Genomic DNA, 20,730 nt, shown 5'->3' with positions numbered 1-20,730 from the left:
GGGCCTCACTCTGCAAGTGTTTGATAGGAGATATCAAAGGCGACCATATTGGTGCGGCGTAGTTAAGGACCGGCCGGCCGATTGCCTTGTAAGTTCCCAAGAACCTTTCTTGGTCCTTTACCCATATGCAGCCGGCTAGCGTTTTGAAGATTTTGTTGCGGCTCTGTACTTTGGCGGTAATCGCGGTCGTAGCCTCTGGTAAGTCGTTATCGATTTAAATGGCCTGATGAAACACAATTCATCTCCTATTGACTAAAGCAGGCTTCGGGCGATTACTTCCATGAGACGGTCCAAATGCAATCCGAATAAAATGTTTATACGTAGGAAAATAGCTCACCGTAGATGATGATAGCACAATCTTTTTCACTCTTAATTATGGAATTACTGCCGTTTAGGTTAGATTAGATAAATAAAGGAGGATTGCAGCGCGACCAAAGGTCTATGGAGCCCTCTACTAAGTCACAACGGCTCGCTTAGCCCCAGTATATTTGAAAACATGGACCCAAGGACCTTTAACCTGCTTCTGCAGACTGCTATGTAATCAATTACCAGGTCTTCTGGTGTTTCAAGCTCACTGTCGCAGAACCAGCAATTCACGCAGAAAGCTAGGGCCATGTTGTATAAGTGCTTCTTCAGCTTCTGTAGAATGCGCTAAGTAGAGTACATATTATATTTAAAGCTGCTGACGTTGTAACCCCCATTAGCAACTTGGAATGGCGCATGTCTTGGAGTTTCGCCAATACCTCTCTCTGCTTACTCCTTCTTCCTTGTGGCGCAAGAGAAGGGTTCAGGTCCTACCATGCGGGCGAACTTATCAGCCAGTTTATTCCAAGCTATACCTTTGTGACCGGACACCAAGATGTTGTGAACTTGGTTACGTTCCCGCTAATATATTCAGGCGTTCTATACACTCCTGCGCCAAAGCGATTTGATCTCATGGGCAGAGCTTGCTTTAAGTGCTATTTGACTATTGCTAAGTATGGTTATACGTTCGGAAGTGGAACCCTTTAGTACTGCTGTCCCTTGGAAGAAGAGACACTTAACTCTTCATCCGCTGGGACGAGATTACCCCCATTAGCAACTTGGAATGGCGCATGTCTTGGAGTTTTGCCAATACCTCTCTCTGCCTACTCCTTCTTCCTTGCGGAGCAGCTCCTTTATGGTATGTGGACCCACCGCCAAGAAGGGTTTAGGTCCTAAGTTTAGTTGCGCTAAGTAGACTACATATTATATTTAAAGCTGCTGACGTTGTAACCCCCATTAGCAACTTGGAATGGCGCATGTCTTGGAGTTTTGCCAATACCTCTCTCTGCCTACTCCTTCTTCCTTGCGGAGCAGCTCCTTTATGATAACTGGACCCACCGCCAAGAAGGGTTTAGGTCCTATCATGCGGACGAGCTTATCAGCCAGTTCATTCCCAGCTACACCTTTGTAACCGGACACCAAGATGGGGTGAACTTGGTTACGTTCCCGCTAGGATATTCAACCGTTCTATACACTCCTGTGCCAGAGCGATTTGGGCTCATGGGCAGAGCTTGCTGTAAGTGCTATTTGACTATTGCTAAATATGGTTATACGTTCGGAAGTGGAATCCTTTTAGTACTGCTGTCCCTTGGAAGAAGAGACACTTAACTCTTCATCCGCTGGGACGAGATTACCTTACCTCTGCTACACCCTTATGCTGTAATTTTTAGCAATGAAAGATCTTTTTATACATACATATGTTCATCATTTTGAAGTTGTTTTATTCCCACCACAGCCGAGTCTACTTTATTCCAATTGATCTGGATTTTATCCGACCAATGACTGTTTTTACGGCTATTTACTCTTTTATGGATCGGTAACTTTCAGGCTAATTTTCTATAATCTTGACTTAAATGCTGGATTCATCTTCACTTTCAGATTATTCAGCAAACTTAAGGTCAAAGAAATAATATTCGAACCATAACTGGGTCTGTGTGGCAAAACGCAGCTAAGCTCAACAAAGACAACTAAACGCTAACTTCGCAAACACCAAAAAAAGTCGGAGACAAAAACCGTAAGTGATAGAATGAAGTATTGATTTCCAATTAAATATCTTTATATGACAAATACACATACACGCACACAGGCACCACATGGATAATATGTGAAATAAACATTATTTGTTTGCGAAAGCCCTTCCCATAAAAGCGAACAAAAGAAATCGCTGGCGTGAATGGAAACGATTTACTTTGATTTTGAAGTTTTTCAAATTTTTCTTTTTCAATTTCGATTTGGAGCGATTCAAGCGATGAATGAAACGATCCGGTATAAAGCAGTAGAGCAGTAGAAAATCGGCAACTTAATAAGGCCAAAAGCTACAACAATAAAATGTGGCAAGTTAAAAGTGAAAAACAAAGTGGTCAAAATCAAAGTGAAAACACGTTTGCTTACACACGCACACATACCTATACACATGCACCTATACCAATGGATGTGCGCACACAAGCCCAAACAACCGCTCCCAACTTTGAATTTATTAAGTCATCGGCGAAGGCTGAAAATTGGCGAGCGATGAAAATTTGTATGGTAAGTTTGTGTGTTTTACAAGCAGCCAAAATTGCTGACTAGCGCAGGAATAAAGTTAATTCATATTTACATTTACAAACATATTTTGACTAAAATAATCATTTGAAAATATAAAATGGGAAACATTTGGCAAACTTTGTAGAAACACAACGTTCGTCGATGACTAACGGCAGTCAACGAAGCGATCACACCCTTTTACCTTGACAGTGAATTGATTTGAAGATGAATACGAGTATACAATCGTACAGTAGGTGAACATTTTTGAAATATGTGCTCATTCAAACACACTCATACATTATTTTATTGGTTTGTGTGTCGTAATTTGGAAAAAAAAAAAATAAATAAACAACTACCCACGTCAGATTACCAATTTTGTCAGTTTATTACTTTTATTATTATTTGTTTGCATTAATCGAATTGAATATGGCAGGTTACAGTTAGACGCAAAATAATTGAGCAGAATTTTATGCGAAAATTTGTTAAAAGTTGCATAGGTTTTACGATTTCAAATCGGCCGGCCTGTCATAACCTACCGCGATACGATACGCATCGATATGGTGGCCTGTATGCAGTGGAAAGCAAGCGAAGAAGCTTCAGACGAGTCAGAACACTGCACTCCGGACTATCGCAGGATGCCTCTCTTCCTCGGTTAAAACCGTTACACATCGAGGACCATATGTTTCCGGTTAAGGAACATATCGAACTCCTCGTCAAGTAGTTTTCCAGAGTTCGAACGCAACAAACTTGTGATACGCACTGACCGACATTCACAGTGAAGCCATTAACACCTGTACCGACTCCCTTTCAGTTAATGGCATACTTGGAGTCAAGTCACCACTCATTGCAGACGAAGAGCTCGAGAGCCGTGTGAAATAAGAGTGATCCTTTGAGAAACTTCGGTTCGGATACTGCAGCGGATTAAATTCTTACTTATTCAGACGTTGAGCAACACTCAAAACTTTATCAGGATCGGGATGGACCACTCGAAGCCGTTCGATACTAAAAGAGGTATCAGACAAAGCGACTCCCTATCGTGCGACTTCTTCAATCTACTAATGGAGAAAATAATTCGAGCTGCAGAGCTTTAACTGGCAATCTTCTATAAGAGTGTACAGCATATCACTGGGTCTAACATCCGCGCCGTTAGTTCTACGTTCTCCAGACTGAATAAGAAAGCGAGAGCAAAACGAAATCCCACTTTCTGCCGAAGTGTATTAACATTTCGAGGAAATTTGTAACTTGAGAATGAATATATGATCGGACTTGGATGGGTTGTCGGCTTTGATCTAGATAACTATAATATTTTTAATTAAAAATTCTATTAAACACAACATTAGAATGACAAACGATCATTTGGTACGTTGATTACCACAAGATGGCGCGCCACACAACAAAATACATGCCACAATCCATCATTTAGGATAAATAAATTACTTTCTATGACATGAGCAGAATTAAGATCGATAAACAAATTATAACAGATTTTTTTCTTAAATCTCCCAACAATAAAACACACATTTACACACACACTACATTTTGGTATTTATTCGCACGGAATGCGAAGCCGAACATGCCAGCGGTCCAAGTTGCCGGAACAGAAGATAATCTCAGCAGGATTCACCAAAACTTATTTGGGTAATGTTTTTCGTTAACACGCGATGAGTCCACCAAATTATTTTAAGTTTAGTGTTTTCAAAAATTATCGATCATAATTGAAATTGTAAACGATCAAAAAAATCAATAAAAAAAAAACATAAACAAAAAAAAAATTGTATATAATAATATTTTGTGTGAATGTGCAAAAAAAGTTCATAAAAATGGGTTTAATTAAATTCGAGAAAAATTATTAATCAACCTCGCTTTTGTTTACAAGAATTCCAACGCAAAATACAGTGAACCCCGGCATATCTTCCATTCATGCGTAAATACTTCCAATGTATGTATGTATTTATGTTGAATTTCTTGCAACCGCACACATTTGCACTGACATAACGTTATATATATATATATTGTTTACTTTTTATCATTACAAACAATACCACACCCGCTCGTTTTTACAAATATGGACATATGCATGTACATATGTATGCCTTTTACATATGTATATAAGTAATATGTGTCTATTAATGCAGTTCTCTGTACAATTTCCCTCTCTGCTTCGCACCATCAATCCGCTTCCATTTGATTCAATACTGCACTCTTTGCGTGCCATGCAATTGCATTCAAACACAAACTTATATGTATATGTATGTATGTGCATATAGGCATGTATGTATGTATGTTTTTGATAACTAAAACAAGCGTGCAATCGAAAAAGCACAAAACAATTGACAGTGAAGTTAGATAAAATAAACAATAGTGCTCCGACAACGGACGCAATAGAGAAAAAAAATTCTCCTTTCCATTTATTATTATCTTTCTTTGTTTACGCATAGAACCATATGCGCATAAGTTAATGCGTTTGCAACTCCGTTTGCTTAGCTGTCGCTATGTGCGAAATGTCAGCGCAGCAAACAAATTGATGGCGTAAAAGTCAACATTTTCATTATGAATATRTAATTTAATGTGTGTAAAAAGCAATTTTGAACTTTGCGGTAGATGTAGATTGATTACGTTCAGAAATAATTCATGTTTATTAAATATTAATGCAATAAGCAATAATAATAATTATATTAATGCGAACTCTTCGGTTTTCATATCAAACTTCAAAGGACGTTAATTAAAATCTTACTGCTATATATGCATACATATATTTATATACATATAAGCAGATATGGTTGCGAATTCATGGAAAACACCGGAAAAGATTAGTTAATGTTTATCAATATTGCCCCGACAGAAATAAAATAATTAAACAAAGGGTTCAAAACAAGAAAAACCTTTAAATTCGACTGCACCGAAACTATAATACCCTTCACATGTGTATTTTTTTTTAAGATAAAAGGGTATAAATCGATTTTTATCTTAATATTGTACGCTTCCTCAGGATAAAATGAAATAAATGACAAAGACGTATACATAAAATGTAAAAAATAGCCCACTTTTGAAAACACAAATCGGGCGTTGATAGTACTTTGAGACTATCGCACTCCACTCGAAAATTGAACTATTGCTTCACGGTAGCATTACCTAGCAAATTATTTACAAAAGTACGATATTTTTTTTGGCATTACTGGAACTATTTTTATTTTTTTATTATTGTATAATTTCAGTATTGTTTATTTATACCTAATGTGTCAATCAATTCAAGGTTCTCTTTAAAGTAAATTGTAAAAAGGTTGATAATATATGTATTTAATATACAACTGATCATATGAGACACGCAAATAACACACTAAATGTATTTTTTTTTTTTTTTTTTAGGCTTATAGCATTAATTTTCTGAAACTAATACAAATAATTCTCACTATCAACGCAGAAGTAAAAACACACGGAGATATACATACAATAACGTTTTAAGTCGTAAATTATTTTACTTAAACTTACCTCTTTTTGATTGACGGGTCTTCCATAGGTTTTCAAGCTAATGGCGAAAATTCCGATTGCAATAGAATTAGTTATAATTATTTGGGAGAAGACATGGATTTTTAATTCTATGCCTTTAAGTCACTTTGCACGAAACTATTGTAAATATGTGTGTATATTATTTTTTAATTTGAACGAAACACATCACTTCATGGTTAGGTGCTGATTCAATGTTTGAATACTAAACAAATCATTTATTTATCACTTTGATAATTTATTTTAATTATAAGACATTATTCACAGTTTGATCAACTTTTTGCACTGAATTCTGAAAGTTGTTTACTTCGAATTATTTAGGTGGTTTTCCGAATCTTTAGGTTGTTTTGTCAATCGATTTGTTAGATTATATAGTGTAAAAAACAGAAACCGTGTTCGAAAGCTATAAGAATATAATAAAGAAATTATTTATTTAAATTTTGCACAAGTTTGCAAAATTAAGGTACAATATATACATATATTTTTTTTTTTTGAACATTTCAATTTTGCACAAGCTTACGAGATAAACGGGGAGTGGGCTATATGCCCACACATTTTCTATTTTATTGCACTTCAATACATTTGCACCACATTTAAAGTTAATGCAGACTTTTTTAATTAATTAATTGATTTTTACATACTAGCTCACTTTTTGTTATGTGAAGCTGTTGCTATGTAACGGGCACAGAATATTTTCTTTCATAGTTCATATACATATGTACTACATATATACACAGTTGAAGATATTATATTTGTACTTATATAGAAGGATTTTCGACATACATACATACATATGTAGGTATACTCGTTTTAAAGAAAATTTACTATTTTATTAAATTGTCTTAATTGGAAACACATATGACCTTTAAACTTTATATGTATACATACTGTAAACACGATAATTTACTATATATTAATACAAAAATGAAATCATCATGCACAGGTCGCCATCGGCGAGTGATTCCAGATGAGTTTTCTAATAGCAAAGCTTTTTTTTTGCCGCCAACCATCCTCTTAGCCAACTATCTTAGTGCATATACATATGTACATATACCTACTTAAAATACTAAAACAAGTACCTATTCAAAATATACAAAATTTTATCAACACAACCTTTTGAAATGCATATATCAACTATCTGCATTTTGCGCATAGTTATTGTGCTTTTTATGATCACGATTGTTCTCATTTCTGCCAACGCGCAACCAGTCTGCCTACCCCCGCCAACCCCTATACCATAACCTAGCGAATCAATGTGTTACCGTAAGACTGTCTTTTCTCATATTTCTTCTTTTTTCATCTGTTTCATGAGCAGGTTTTGTTAGTTTGGGACTATATGAATGCTTGCGCGCTTGCCCACCTCGAAAATACTGACAGCAGAAATATTAAGAGATATGTAGGTATGTATGTAAAAACATAAAAAGGTAGGGAGGAAATATGCACTTAAAAAACTGGTCCCCGAAATATAAACGAGTGTATAAGAAACACTGGTGGGCAAAATTTTTGGTACACCCACTCAATTATACTCAATAAATTTATATCAAAAAAATAAAAACTAAGAACTTTCTGAAATTGTCCTGAACATATGAATGCAACTATATAAACGGATTATAAATGCCATATTATTGATAAAAACTTAATAACTGCAAAATATGCAATTTTAGGTAATCTTAACAGACGTTGTACTGTTCAACCGATTGAAATTCTTTTCAGTAATTACAGTGCAAGTACAAACTAATTATATGAACAATATACGCCGGCGACTTAACATGTAGACATATTAATAATGCCACACACGAACATTAAATAGAAATCAAATCTCCAGCAACAAAAAATTGGCTGACAAAAGCAACACGGTACGTAGGACGGCTGGCAATTCGCACAGATCACCTAACAGCACGCAGCAAAAACGACAAAGTTGAACTTTTGACTCTTTTTCTTTCTCTCTTTCTAGTTTCTGTTTGTCTGCGCACCTTTTTCGTAGCTTCGATTTTGCTTTATCCACATTCGTTTTTAACACTTTGCACATTTATCTTTCCCCAACACTCTTTTCTGCATTAATAATTTCTTATTTAATTTAACACAAACTCTCTGCACTTGCGCGTCTTCCTTTTCCTTATTTCGTAGCTCGTTTCTTTGGTTTTACTTTATTCATTCTATGATCTTTCATATTTTTGATATGCACTTTATATTATCTATTCATTTTTCACGCTATTAGAAATTTTTCTTGTAATGGAAACTTTCATATTTTACATAAACTCGCCGTTACCTTCCTAATTTGTATACACGCTATCATTTCCCCAACGAAGAAATGAAGTATTTCATACTTTTCTCACTTTCCGTTCATCAAACAATCTTCGACATCCAACAAGTGGCGGCCATATTTGCTTTTTTGTGCTCACAGATCACAACCGATCAATATTTCTTATTGTTGTTTTTGTATGTAAATACCGATTACTGTAGCTGTACTACAGTGGGCACTATGTTCAATGTGTAGCGTCCAAATACCGCACTTTCAAATCCACTTCACGAATTTTACGAACGTATGATTCTCCCAACGACCGAATGAATACTGGCAAACACTGGCCAATAAATGCAATTGGATTAAAAATCACCGAACAATTTCGTATTGGGTACACAGTGTTGTATTTGTACTGCACAAAAATTTACATCGATGAAATCAGATATAAATGATATTGAAAATCAGTTCGCTGCAGAAAAATACTGCCCTAGTTCTAAATTAATTCGCTATGAATGTTTTGTTTATATTTGTAAGATTTTATATGATTATTAAGACAAGTTCCGAAATATATTCATTTATCGTTGCATCTCTCCAATTGTTTAACAGTGAACGCAGACCTAAATTGTGGATATGATTTTGACGTCTATCTCCAACTTTACGTCAAATAATTTTTTGATATTTCTTGCATGTTTGTAATAAACTAATCTTTATAAAATCTATTGCGAACAACATTTAATTTGAGAATAAAATTATTACATCGATCATGAGTTCGGGTTTTGTGACAGAATCTGAAGCTGTAGAAGCACGCAAACGACGTCAAGAAGAATGGGAAAAAGTACGCACGGCAGACCAGCCTTTGGGTATGCACAATGCAACAATGCAAAAATTATAATAAAAAAAAAATACCTTTAATTTAATTTAATCAAACTAAATTTAAAATAATCAAACTTAGAACGTCCTGAGGAACCATATGACGGGCGGTCACTTTTCGATCGCTTAAAGGAACAGAAAATGAAAAAAGACTTGGAATATGAGGAAGCTCACAAATTAAGTTAGTGCAAATAAACGCTATATAAATTAAAGTTAATTGAATTTTTAATAAATTTAGAAAACTTAATACGTGGTCTAGATGACGATGAAGTACAGTTCCTTGAGTTAGTCGACCAAAACAAGATTGATGCTGAAAAGAAACAGATTCAAGAGGAACGGAAGGAATTGCAAGAATTCCGAGACCGTGTAGCAACGTTACAGGAGGAAACTGCTGATAAAGTAATTATATACAATATTTATTGTTATATATAGTTAGCAGCACTTAACTTTATTCAAAATTTATTTATTTAGAAACTTCAATCGGAAATTAAAACCGGAAAGGTTGCGAAACTGCCAACCACTACAACTGCTGCAAGACCTTCGCAAAAGTCTTTACTTGGAGTTGGTATTAAGCGAAAAAATGGTGAAATTGCTGGTTCTTCAAATGCAAAAATAGGCAAAGATTGCGCTACAACCAACACTACTAAACTTAACACATTAACCAGCATTAATACAGATAAATTTGATAAAGGACAGCTAAAGTGTGTCGCGATATTACCAGGCATTGGACCCTACACTGAGTCCAGTGATTCTGAACTAAGTAGCGGCAGCGAAGAAGAGCCGGAAAATGACATTAGTGCCAAGTACGATTTGATGGGGCGTAAAAAGCAAAAGAAGAAGAATTGCCAAGATGATGATTGATTACAATATTTTAGACTTAAGTAGTAAGAGTATCTTTAAACGTTTATATGATCGATTGCGTTATACATACTTGTGCAAATTCTATACCCACTACAAATTTGTAGTTGCCGTTATAACATATTTAATGAATCCACACATAATGTTGGGTGTTTTTCTTCTAATCTGGTCTAGCAATCGCCTGTTTTATACGAAAATTTTGAAAATATTACTTTCCCAGCAGCAACAGTAATAAAAGGAAGAAGAGCAACTAATCCAAATATGAAAGTAATAAACCAATATTCATGGTAAAAATAAAATTTATTTTGCATTCTGAAGGTTTTAACAATATGTTGGAGGCGTAACATTCACATTTTATTTACATCATGGCTCATGTTTCTTATTTCTATTACGATTTTTCACATTGGATACTTCGTAGAAATTAGTGCCAATCTTTTTGCGTTTCAAACTTCGCTCTAAAGCACGTTTTTCTTTCGCGGTTAAACGTTTTTTAGCTGCAGGTTGTTTGCCTTCATTATCACTTTCTTCGCCAACATCAGGCTCCACTTTGAACTTTCCAGAAGCGGTTATCGCCACACTTGCCTTACGTTTGATATTGGCTTTCTTGTGGACGATACGTCCCAGATCCTCAACATATTCGTCTTCAGAGTAGAATTCACTGGCGCCATCGCTCGACTCTTCTTCGTCGTCGGAATTTTGCAAACGCTGTTTTTTACGCTCCAAACGTTCGGCTTTCTGTTTTTCCAGTAATTCTACATCAATTTTGTCCAACTCCCGTACGTCATCAGCTTGAAATTCAATACCAACTTTAATTTTGCGGAAATCTTGCAGCTGTTTGAACTCTCTCGCCTTCTTAACTGACTCACTTACAAATGTAGGCGCGTCAGATTTGGCATCTTCAGCATCTTGTTGACCAGAGTTTTCAGTTTCATTGGTGATTTGTGGCTTATTAGCTTGGGAATGAGGCGTTTCATAACCTTCGGGTGCTACATAAAATGGTAACTTTCCACGCTGCCAGTCATTCAATACCATACGTGAAGTCACCGTAATATCAGGTTCGCCACCTTTCAATAATTTTCCAGATTTTTTAGCCAACTGCTCCAAAAAGTCTATTGATGAAGTCCAGCTCTCAACTTTATATGTTTTCTGTATATATTCCCTACGCACACGCTGTAAAACTGTATCAACATAGTCTTCAGGATTTGTGACCAATTCAACGCGTACAACACCTTTCAAAACCTTTTCGGTGTCAGTTTCTGCCGAGGGATAAACCACACCAGGGCAATCGATGAGGAAAATACGTTTCATCAAAGTAATATACTGCCATACTTTTGTTTCGCCGGCGATGGGCGCTACATTGCACACTTTTTTGGAACGCAACGCATTAATAACGGAAGATTTGCCTACATTCGGATAACCAATGAAACCAACACTGATCTGCTTTTTGTCCATATGCAGTTTGCCTAGCTGGCGGAAAAGATTTATAAGTGCACCTATTGGAAAAAACAAAAACAAAATAATTACTTAGGAAACACATTGTCTGCATTGCAACTGTAAATACTAACCCTTGCCAAAAGGATGCTGCATTGACGCGTGGAAAGCAATTGTAGGATATTCCGCACTCAGTAAAGCAACCCAACGCTGAGTGACCCACACAGGCACCAAGTCGACTTTGTTCAAAATGAAGAACAAGTGTTTATGCGGTTTCTCTTTGCGTAGAAATTGTTCAATATATTTGGAACGTGTGCCCATGGGATCGCGCGCGTCAAGTACTTGAAGTAAAACGTCAGATGCATCAACCACTTTGTGCAATTCATTCCATATTCGACGACTCTGTCCCGCAGCAAATATCCAATCGCGTTGTGCAGCTTTTTCGCCGGTCTCTTCACGAACTAAATCAACATCTTTGGTTTCATCATAATTATCTGCCTGTAATTCTGCGCTACGACTCAAGTCTTCCAAATCGCGAACTTTCAAGTTTACTCGTTTTCGTTGTTTTTTAGGGCCGAAAGTGGTATCGAAACTTTCCGTATCCAATAAATGAACGCGTTTATACTTGCTCGTCTCATTAAGCAGCGTTATAGGCAACTGCGACGGCTTCATTATTACTTGATATGGATCTTTCACTGCTTTGCCAATCTCATCTTGAAACTTTTGCAACGCATTTTGTGATATAACTCTGGAGTTACTAAACCATTTTGGTGAGGGTTCCACTCGCGCCATGGTGCCAGATGGCAAACGTCCCTATGGAGAATATGTTAGCTAATTTATTAATAAAATTTAAGGCATTCATACCTGGAATGGTGCTGGTGTGATAATTTTTCCTCTACGATCACGCTTTGCCTTGAAGTTGCGATACATTTGCAGTCGTTTAATTGTAGCTTGTGTTCGAGGATTGGCTACTCCCTTCAACCCAGATTTTGGCCGCTCTGGATTCATGGAGTGATTGGAGTGGTTAAAGCCTTGCTTTCGCGGCGGCCCCGATGCACTTCGAACTTTCGGCATTATGCTTAATTTTATTTATTAAATTATAGCGAAAATATGTATTTATAAACCGATTGGTTTGAAAAATAAACAAAGAAAGGTAAATAATGCACAAAAAACCCAAACACGACACAGCGTGTGTAATATTTGAAAGGAAACTTTTAGGTTATGCTTTGAACGCAGCTGTTTTTGAATCTTTCCTACTTTGGAGACTTTTCTCAATTCCTTTTTACTAGATACAACGTAAACAGAAACCAGTGATGCAAGACACATGGATTGCTTTCTAAATAGTTTATAAATTACATATACGCAATGGATTCATACTTTCAATATAATACTTTTTTTTTAGTTCTTACTAAAATAACTTTTGTTATATTCTTGTAGTGGTTACCATTTTTCGCTTAATTGCATATGACACCTCATTGAAATATGCAAGGTACATTTGGTTCGAATTTTCATATAAAAGAGCTTTCATTGAACATACCACAATTTGCATAAATTCCAATAGTTTTCCTATTTGACATTTGCAGTAAATACCATCATGGCTTGAGAACTTAATTCTCTTATTAGATTAAAGAGGAAATGCATTTTAAATAAGACATTTAGTGAAATAGTAAAATAGATGTAGTTAAAGCAGAAATTAATGTATTTGCGTATAGTTTCTTTTGAATTGGTTCGAATCGGAAGCAAAGCAATAAGTTACCAAGTTGGCTTTAATTTCACAAGTGTGTGTATTTTCCGCCCATTCACTTGACTCGGTTGTCGCGGAATGCATTTGCTCAATATGTGTATATATGTATCTGTATAGGGCGATTTGTGAAGTGCTAGGTGTCAAACGAAAACAGCAATAACATCAAACGCAACGAACTTGTCGAGCATTACCAGAATTGAGTTGTACTAGCGGTGATCATTACTCAGTTAAGGCATTGGAATGGAATGTGCTGCGATCAGTTAGATTTAGTGTATCGAAACGAAATGTATTTAAACCTACTATCCTTGAATTAGTAGCATGCGTATGTAAATGTATGCACATACATAAATAATAAAGCAAAAACATATTTGTAAAATATGAAATTATCTTAAAGTTTTAAATAGTTGAAATAATTGATATAACAAATAGTGCCTAAAATGGATGAACATACACTAAATGATTTGTTGGAGTGTTCTGTGTGTTTAGATCGTTTGGATACTTCGTCGAAGGTGTTACCCTGCCAACATACATTTTGTCGGAAATGCTTAGAGGTAACATGCCTTTGTCGGATTTACTTCAGAATAACGTATGCATGTAAAAATGATTTTATATCGTTGTTTGTAATTCACAGGTGATCGTGTCCAGTCGACAAGAGCTGCGATGTCCGGAATGTCGTGTGTTAGTTGAAGTAAAAATAGATGATTTACCACCAAACGTACTCTTAATGCGGATACTAGAAGGTGGGTACATACATACATGCATGCATATAATTAAATTCTTTTAATATATAGTATAAATATATGCACGCTTTGTAAATTTTGTTTGTAAAGGCGCTCATATTAGCATGAGGGCCTTAAGACTTGCTCAATATCTGCGCGATGAAATCAACCCACGCACGACAGAATTACTTTGGTAATAACAACTAACACGCATGCATGTAAAGAAATTTGTTTAGTTAATATCTGAATTATATTCAATGTGCATAGTTGAAGTATATTTATACCCTGAACAGTGCTTGTTGTTTATATGTCAAGATAGCTTCAGCTTTGGAGACTTTCGAAAACCGCCCAAACAAATACTATTATATTCCTAGAATTTTTTTTGGCCGAACCACTATAGCATATAGCTGCCATACAAATTGAACTATCAAAATCAAGCTCTTGTATGGACATTTTTTTTTGTGAAGGGTATTCTAACAACGATGTAATCGAAATTAATGTTTTTTTGCCTATATTTTTCACTAGTGTACTTATAAAGTAATAGAAAGCTACCTGACACAGGCATACGCATAATAAATATAAATGATGACTGCACAGTAATAACTACATATTTACTAAATAAAATCCATTTACCATTTATGATATAACTATGCGAATATAGCAATACTTGTTTTACCGCAAATTCGTATATTTATGTTTGTGCGTACAATGATTTTATATTATTTTTTTAAATCATGTTATTAATAATTGTATTGTGAGTGAAACTGTCAAATATAAAATAATATCATTTGTCATTTCAATAACTCTAGGCATGAAAAATGCAGCCGCTATTAAGACACAACAACAGCAAAAGCCACACACCTCCAAATCCAGCCCGGATATACGAAACGTCAACGACTATGAGCAACATCAACAACACCAAACAGTTGACCATACCCAAATCCAACAGCAGCAGTTACTGCCAGTCAGTAAAAGCATAAATGGTGGTGCCCAACAGCTGCCACAACATTTTTTACAACAACGACGTTGTTTATTGCCACACGCTTATGCACTTTATGATTTCGAATCATCTGAACCGTCCGATTTGCATTTTAAGAAAGGCGATTTGGTGTTGCTAAAGCGCAAAATCGACAGTAATTGGTACGTGGGACAGCTTAATAACGGCAACGGCTTCATTTCAGAGGGTACTTTCCCCATAAATCACGTGCAAGTTGTTGTACCATTGCCAACACCGCAATGTATTGCATTATATGATTTTAAAATGCCGCCGAATGAGGAGCAAGGTTGTCTGACATTTAAAAAGGGTACTCTTATACATGTTTTGCGACGTGTGGATCATAATTGGGCAGAGGGTTGTATTGGCAGTTCAATTGGTATTTTCCCTATCGCCTTTGTTGAATTGAATGCACTTGCCAAACAGGTGCTTGAAGCAACCTACTTGGTAAGCAATATGTCAACGGCAGTATCGACTGCCCCGCCAGCTATAGATATAGCAGCATTAGCCGCCAACTATTCTGCATCAGCTACAAACAGCGGTAAACAAATAATACCACACCAGCTACGAAATCCCCCGCCAATGCCACAAATCGATAACAATAATAGCGAATCAACAACTTCATCAGCATCAGCTTCGAATTCCTCATCGAGCGCTACTAGCCCGCAATCGGTTAGCACTACAACAACAACCACAGCGTCAAATAGTGGTATGGCTTGTGTCGGCATCAACAGTGGCGTAAACTCAACATCGATGCCCAGCAGTCCTAATCAGTCAATGCCGCCCTCACCGCAGCATGAAAGTTCCAACCTCAATATCGTCAGTGGGTCCAGCTCAGTACGCTTTCGCGATAAACGTGAAAAGCGTCATTCTCTAAATGCTCTCCTCTCAGCTGGCAACTTGCACACAGGTTTGGGCACAGGCGCAACACTAAGCATACTGCAATCGAATCGTCATTCAGCGGAAATTTTAAGCGTACCCACAGAAACAAATTCAGCAGATATTGTGCGGCATACTTCGTGCGACGGCAGTGCGGAAGTACAAGAAGTTATTAATGCTGCGAACGCAGCGGTGCCGCAAAGCACGATCGCACGAGAACAGCAGCAGCAACAACAAATACACACCCAACAGATGCAACAAAAGCAGCAACTGCCGCCGCAGCATACGCAACAACGCGTGAATGTTTTGAAAACCAGTGTTGTGCAACAGCATATACCACCGAGTTTACCTTGGGGTTATCTCGCACTTTATCCATACAAACCACGGAAAAGCGATGAATTGGAATTAAAAAAAGGTAAATATTTCAGCGCGGTTCCTGCAAATACTTCCTTTTTACTTATTTTCAACACTTTTTCTATTTCAGGTTGTGTTTACATCGTAATCGAGCGCTGTCTGGATGGTTGGTTCAAGGGTAAGAACTGGCAAGATATTACCGGCGTTTTTCCGGGTAACTATGTGACGCCACTACGAAGCCGCGATCAACAACAACTGATGCATCAATGGAAGTATGTGCCGCTGCAGAGCTCACCGCATCTCAATCAAACCACTATAAAACCCGGCTCAAATCTTGTGCCAATTGTTCAGTCACCGCCTGCTGTAACTTCAACAACACAGCGAATACATAGTCTGCATCAACCGCCTGATTTGCCACCGCGTCAAGTAAGCAGCGCATTGCCAGTCTCGTCGGTTTGGACAAAACCGCTCGGTCATACGGTCGAGGCGTTTTTCAATCGCTATAGTAAGGCGCATGATACCACAAAAGAGCAAAACGTCAAGGAGAAGGATAGTGGCAAGCAAAAAGAAAATTTGCCAAATACAGCCACGCCAACAGCTTCTTCCTCCACCACATCCAGTGCGGTGCAGTTAATGAAGCGCTTGGCGCACATCAAATCACGTTCGAAATCTCCGAGTAGTGCAATCGCACGTCAGCAACAGAAAAGTCCGCACTCACAATCCGCACATGACTCGTCACCTACAACTACCATTGATGATTCCTCCATTCATAATATGAGCAAAAATTCTATATGCAACGCACAGAAAAACAATCCACATTTTGCATCAGCTAATACGCACGCACAATTGCATCCAGTACATGTGCGGTAAGTTGTCATTATACTTCAACATCATTGTTTTCGTCAACAAATTTAATTATTGACATTAGAACAATAAGACGGATTCCAAATAAAATTGAATGTTAATAAAAAAAAATAATAATTAATATAATTTTCGACACAGCTCTGGCTCCTGCCCTAGCCAATTGTTGCAGAATCTACCGAATGACCCAGCAGCGCTCGCTACACCTGCTGGAAATACATCTACAATGGCACAAATTCAAGAAAATATGCACAAAACCCCAAAACAACAACAACAAGCACAAATGCAACAAATCGCAGCACAAAGTGTGGGTTATGGATCACAGCAGTTGAGAGGACCTAAAGAACGTCCACACTTGCAAAAGTAAAGAACTATTGTTATATTTATTCATTTTATTTATTTATTGTTTTTGCTTTTGCTTACAGCGCGCGACAATCTATGGATAATGCTACCTTGCGTAGCATTTACAATTCATCGATTCCACAACAACAACAGCAACAATTGCTTTCTAATACACCTAAAAATGTTGGCGAACAACAACAAATAATTACCGCAAATCACCGCAAATCGCACAGTTTAGATGCAGCAGCCGCTTTATCTAGTTCCAACAACGATTATGGCACGGTCAGCGGTAGCAATAGTGGGCAGAACGCATTGCTTGCGCCATGCAATATAACAGCAGCCGCTGTGGCAGCAAGCGCGACCACCAAGTCAACACAGTGCTCACGTGAAAGGTATATAGAACTGCTTGTTGTTGCTGTTTTTATTTACAAATATATAATGTATACATTTTTGCAGCCGTTTCAGATGTGTAGTTCCATATCCACCTAATAGTGAAATAGAGCTGGAATTACAAGTAGGCGATATAATTTATGTGCAACGTCGTCAAAAAAATGGTTGGTATAAGGGCACGCATGCGCGCACTAATAAGACGGGTCTGTTTCCAGCATCATTCGTTGAGCCGGACATATAAATTAGCAAAAGTAAAATGGGAAACCAATTAGAGTGGAAGTTTGTCAAAGTTAAGATTAAAGTCAAGGTTATTCGCATTAGTAGTGTTAGAATCGAAATGTTACTAAGTTTATTTTTCGGTAAATTGTTGTACAGAAAGTTAATAAGCAATTATGGTGTTTTCGAAAGTTCAAAGTTAACACCCACAATGTTATGCGAAGTTCTTTACTCGATATGTAATAATCGATAGCAGTAATTTTGTTTACTTTTTTTTATTTTAATTTTTTCCTTATTCCACACCAGTTAGTTTATAGCTATATCGCAAAAATATTAATTGCATTAATGAAGCATCGAAATTGTTTACATATATATTTTAGTTAAATTTCTTCCAAAAATTTGTAGTTAATCGCTGGTCGACGACCACAGTTTTTTTTATAGTTTTAGATTTTGTTAAACAAATTATTCTTTAAACTTTTTGAAAGTTAATTATTATAGCTTTAGCTACACACATTGGATACAATCAAAAATACAAGCATATATAAATATAAGGTGACTGACTGAGAAGTTGAGCTTATTATAATAATTTCTAATTTTCTGTTTGTAAAAGACATACACGCGTTCTCTTGAAGTTGTTGATTTTTAGTCAATGGAGCGAAGTATTTTTTTTTTTTTTTTTTTTTTATAGTGGAGGTAATTGAAGTATGATGGCGAATTAATTAACTAAATAAATGTTTTGCTACTAAGTTATTTTCATACATATATTATTTTTGTATCAATAATTGTAAACAAAGTACTTTTCTTGAAACCGAAAAAAAGCCAGTTAAATAGCTTATAAACAATTATATATTACATGCATAAGCAACTAATGAATCTGATTAGAATAACTAACTAAATACGCATATTTTTGAAACACATCGTACATACATATAAAAAAGTACATTTATTAAATGTTAGGTTATGTTAGTCCACATTGATATTGAATTTGCACAATTTTCGTTAGAAATAAGCAAAAATTGAACAAAATGTGAGTTAAATATTTTTAAACGAGTGACCTTTTACGCAATTTACTGCAGTTTTGATACAATAATTTGAAAAGGCAAAGTCGTAGATCCGCTGGAACTTGTTTAATCAAAAAGCATGTAACGCGTAATACAATGTGAACAAAGCGTTTTGTACTTTAAATATGTAACACTCTCGAATCAGAAAGTATCCTGCCATTTTTTATACTTTTTTACTATGTAATTGTATACAAACTAATACATACATTCATAATACATACTTGTGTATATACATATACGAATATAAATGTTTTTACACCACGTATAAGCTTAAGTACGACTTTTAAGTAAAATAGTTAATTAGAGTTTTTATTATCGATTTTCCTTGTGTAGGAAAATAAAAGATTTACTAACAAACAACGTTGTTTCATTTGTACAAGCTTTGTCTTCTCTATAGTATTCCTAGAACTGTAGAACAAAAAAAACTTTATATAAAAATTTGCATATGGAGACTTGAATCTGATCTGCTGATATATGTATATCGTTGTTGTTGAAGCGGCAAAAAACATTCCTGAAGTAATATCCAGGAATGGTGCCAATTTAACAATCTTTGATCGTTTAAAAATACAGGTCCGTTTCGGATTCTTAGAACCGACTGTTATGAAACTTCTTCCGATAATGACTGTTGCAACAAATCAGCAACATCTTGTGAAGAAACGGGCTTCAGATCGATATCACAAAAACACAGAAAAGTGGTTAAGTCTACTCAGTGCATTACGTTGATCATTAATATTATTTATATCATTTATAGGGTCTTCGCCGATTGTTGTTGTTGTTTTAACGGTTTCCTTCGCCGTCTTCACCCTTCCCTTTTGGTTGTTACAAACATATTGCTAAACTTAATATTCCCTAATCAAGTATTATAGCAGAAGTTTCCCTCATCGATAAGTAATATTATCTCGAGAAAATTTGTCTCAAATCATAAGCATGAGCGTTCCTTAGGTTTTGACCGTCGCATATTTTCTAGTTTTTAAAAACCAATTGTGTGTAATTGTAACAGAACCCTTAATTTGCGCCTAAATCCAGCGTTTATAGACAACAACAAAGGCTTATACTTCCGGCCTTATTTTTATAAACATTTACTTTAATTTCACGCAGTACATAAACGTATTAAGCAAACAAAGCAAATGTGCTGTACTTCACTAAAACTTCCACACTACTTTATTTTCGAACACATTAAGTGTATAATATAAGTTACTTTAGATTTATGAACAACATAAGGATAGAGCGAAAAATGTTAATGTTCTCCCAAACGCAACAAACAGTTTATTCGGATTTGTCAAATTTCGTGTTGTAGATTGGCATGTACTGCAGCACCAATTTCCAATCTGTCAGGTAGAGTAAAGCAAGCCCCGCTGCGCCACCAAATCCTGCCGCCGATGACACGCTGAAAAAGTAATATTAGAACTATTATTTATTGCTTTTTACAAAAATTATTTGCTATTTTATTAAACTGATATTCGCTTATTGATTATGCAATGTTTAGTCAAATCTTGCTTGCTGCACAAAAATGTAAGGCAAACTTTGAAATTGCATAGATAAAACGACTCATTAAAAACTTACAAGGAAGTGGCGATTTCAGCATGCTTTTTGCCAAATGGGATTCTCATTTTTGTTAAAATTGGATTTGCACAAGCCAAAAAGAACTATAAGATTTAGATCACGAAAATCTTTGACTGAGCAGACTTAAGACGTAATGTCATCGATAAAATGATTGG

The 20,730-nt window shown here is 36.1% G+C and overlaps 5 protein-coding genes across 7 annotated transcripts in view; 2 read left to right on the top strand and 3 right to left on the bottom strand.

Moving 5' to 3' along the window:
• The window catches only part of LOC108974024, a gene marked incomplete in the record, with an annotated part of 296,862 nt that extends 288,253 nt beyond the window's left edge, over positions 1 to 8,609 (bottom strand). The window contains 2 exon segments of the mRNA XM_018941597.1: positions 6,037 to 6,454; positions 8,321 to 8,609. Of these exon segments, the coding sequence (XP_018797142.1) occupies positions 6,037 to 6,062 (26 nt within the window).
• A 306-nt stretch (positions 8,610 to 8,915) lies between these two features.
• Positions 8,916 to 10,164, top strand: LOC108974040 (protein FAM192A). Of its 2 annotated transcripts, none has more exons than XM_018941623.1 (4): positions 8,916 to 9,153; positions 9,246 to 9,344; positions 9,402 to 9,562; positions 9,635 to 10,164. In XM_018941623.1, the coding sequence occupies exons 1-4, from the start codon at positions 9,057 to 9,059 to the stop codon at positions 10,022 to 10,024; spliced, it is 747 nt and encodes a 248-aa protein (XP_018797168.1). In that variant the 5' UTR covers positions 8,916 to 9,056; the 3' UTR covers positions 10,025 to 10,164. The 2 variants fall into 2 exon arrangements, with proteins under 2 accessions (XP_018797168.1, XP_018797179.1); XM_018941634.1 differs by having other exon boundaries at positions 8,917 to 9,153; positions 9,423 to 9,562.
• A 138-nt stretch (positions 10,165 to 10,302) lies between these two features.
• LOC108974033 (nucleolar GTP-binding protein 2) lies at positions 10,303 to 12,652 on the bottom strand. The gene is made up of 3 exons (XM_018941609.1): positions 12,317 to 12,652; positions 11,587 to 12,265; positions 10,303 to 11,514 (listed from the first exon to the last, which is right to left on the bottom strand). Exons 1-3 carry the CDS (start codon positions 12,524 to 12,526, stop codon positions 10,385 to 10,387), a joined length of 2,019 nt encoding a protein of 672 aa, XP_018797154.1. The 5' UTR covers positions 12,527 to 12,652; the 3' UTR covers positions 10,303 to 10,384.
• A 404-nt stretch (positions 12,653 to 13,056) lies between these two features.
• On the top strand, positions 13,057 to 20,050 carry LOC108974207 (E3 ubiquitin-protein ligase SH3RF1). 2 transcript variants are annotated; one of them, XM_018941923.1, is made up of 8 exons: positions 13,057 to 13,528; positions 13,591 to 13,747; positions 13,828 to 13,936; positions 14,725 to 16,203; positions 16,273 to 17,008; positions 17,145 to 17,366; positions 17,429 to 17,737; positions 17,802 to 20,050. In XM_018941923.1, the coding sequence occupies exons 2-8, from the start codon at positions 13,634 to 13,636 to the stop codon at positions 17,974 to 17,976; spliced, it is 3,144 nt and encodes a 1,047-aa protein (XP_018797468.1). In that variant the 5' UTR covers positions 13,057 to 13,528; positions 13,591 to 13,633; the 3' UTR covers positions 17,977 to 20,050. The 2 variants fall into 2 exon arrangements, with proteins under 2 accessions (XP_018797468.1, XP_018797460.1); XM_018941915.1 differs by having other exon boundaries at positions 13,057 to 13,747.
• Positions 20,051 to 20,140: 90 nt separating this feature from the next.
• Positions 20,141 to 20,724, bottom strand: LOC108974223. Its single transcript, XM_018941934.1, has 2 exons — positions 20,576 to 20,724; positions 20,141 to 20,399 (listed from the first exon to the last, which is right to left on the bottom strand). The coding sequence occupies exons 1-2, from the start codon at positions 20,620 to 20,622 to the stop codon at positions 20,279 to 20,281; spliced, it is 168 nt and encodes a 55-aa protein (XP_018797479.1). The 5' UTR covers positions 20,623 to 20,724; the 3' UTR covers positions 20,141 to 20,278.
• Positions 20,725 to 20,730: the final 6 nt, after the last annotated feature.

This window comes from Bactrocera latifrons, unplaced genomic scaffold (assembly GCF_001853355.1).
Source record: "Bactrocera latifrons isolate USDA-ARS-PBARC rearing strain unplaced genomic scaffold, ASM185335v1 scaffold_111, whole genome shotgun sequence".
Classification (NCBI taxonomy): Eukaryota; Metazoa; Arthropoda; class Insecta; order Diptera; family Tephritidae; genus Bactrocera; species Bactrocera latifrons.
This window is presented reverse-complemented; position numbering and strand designations above follow the sequence as displayed.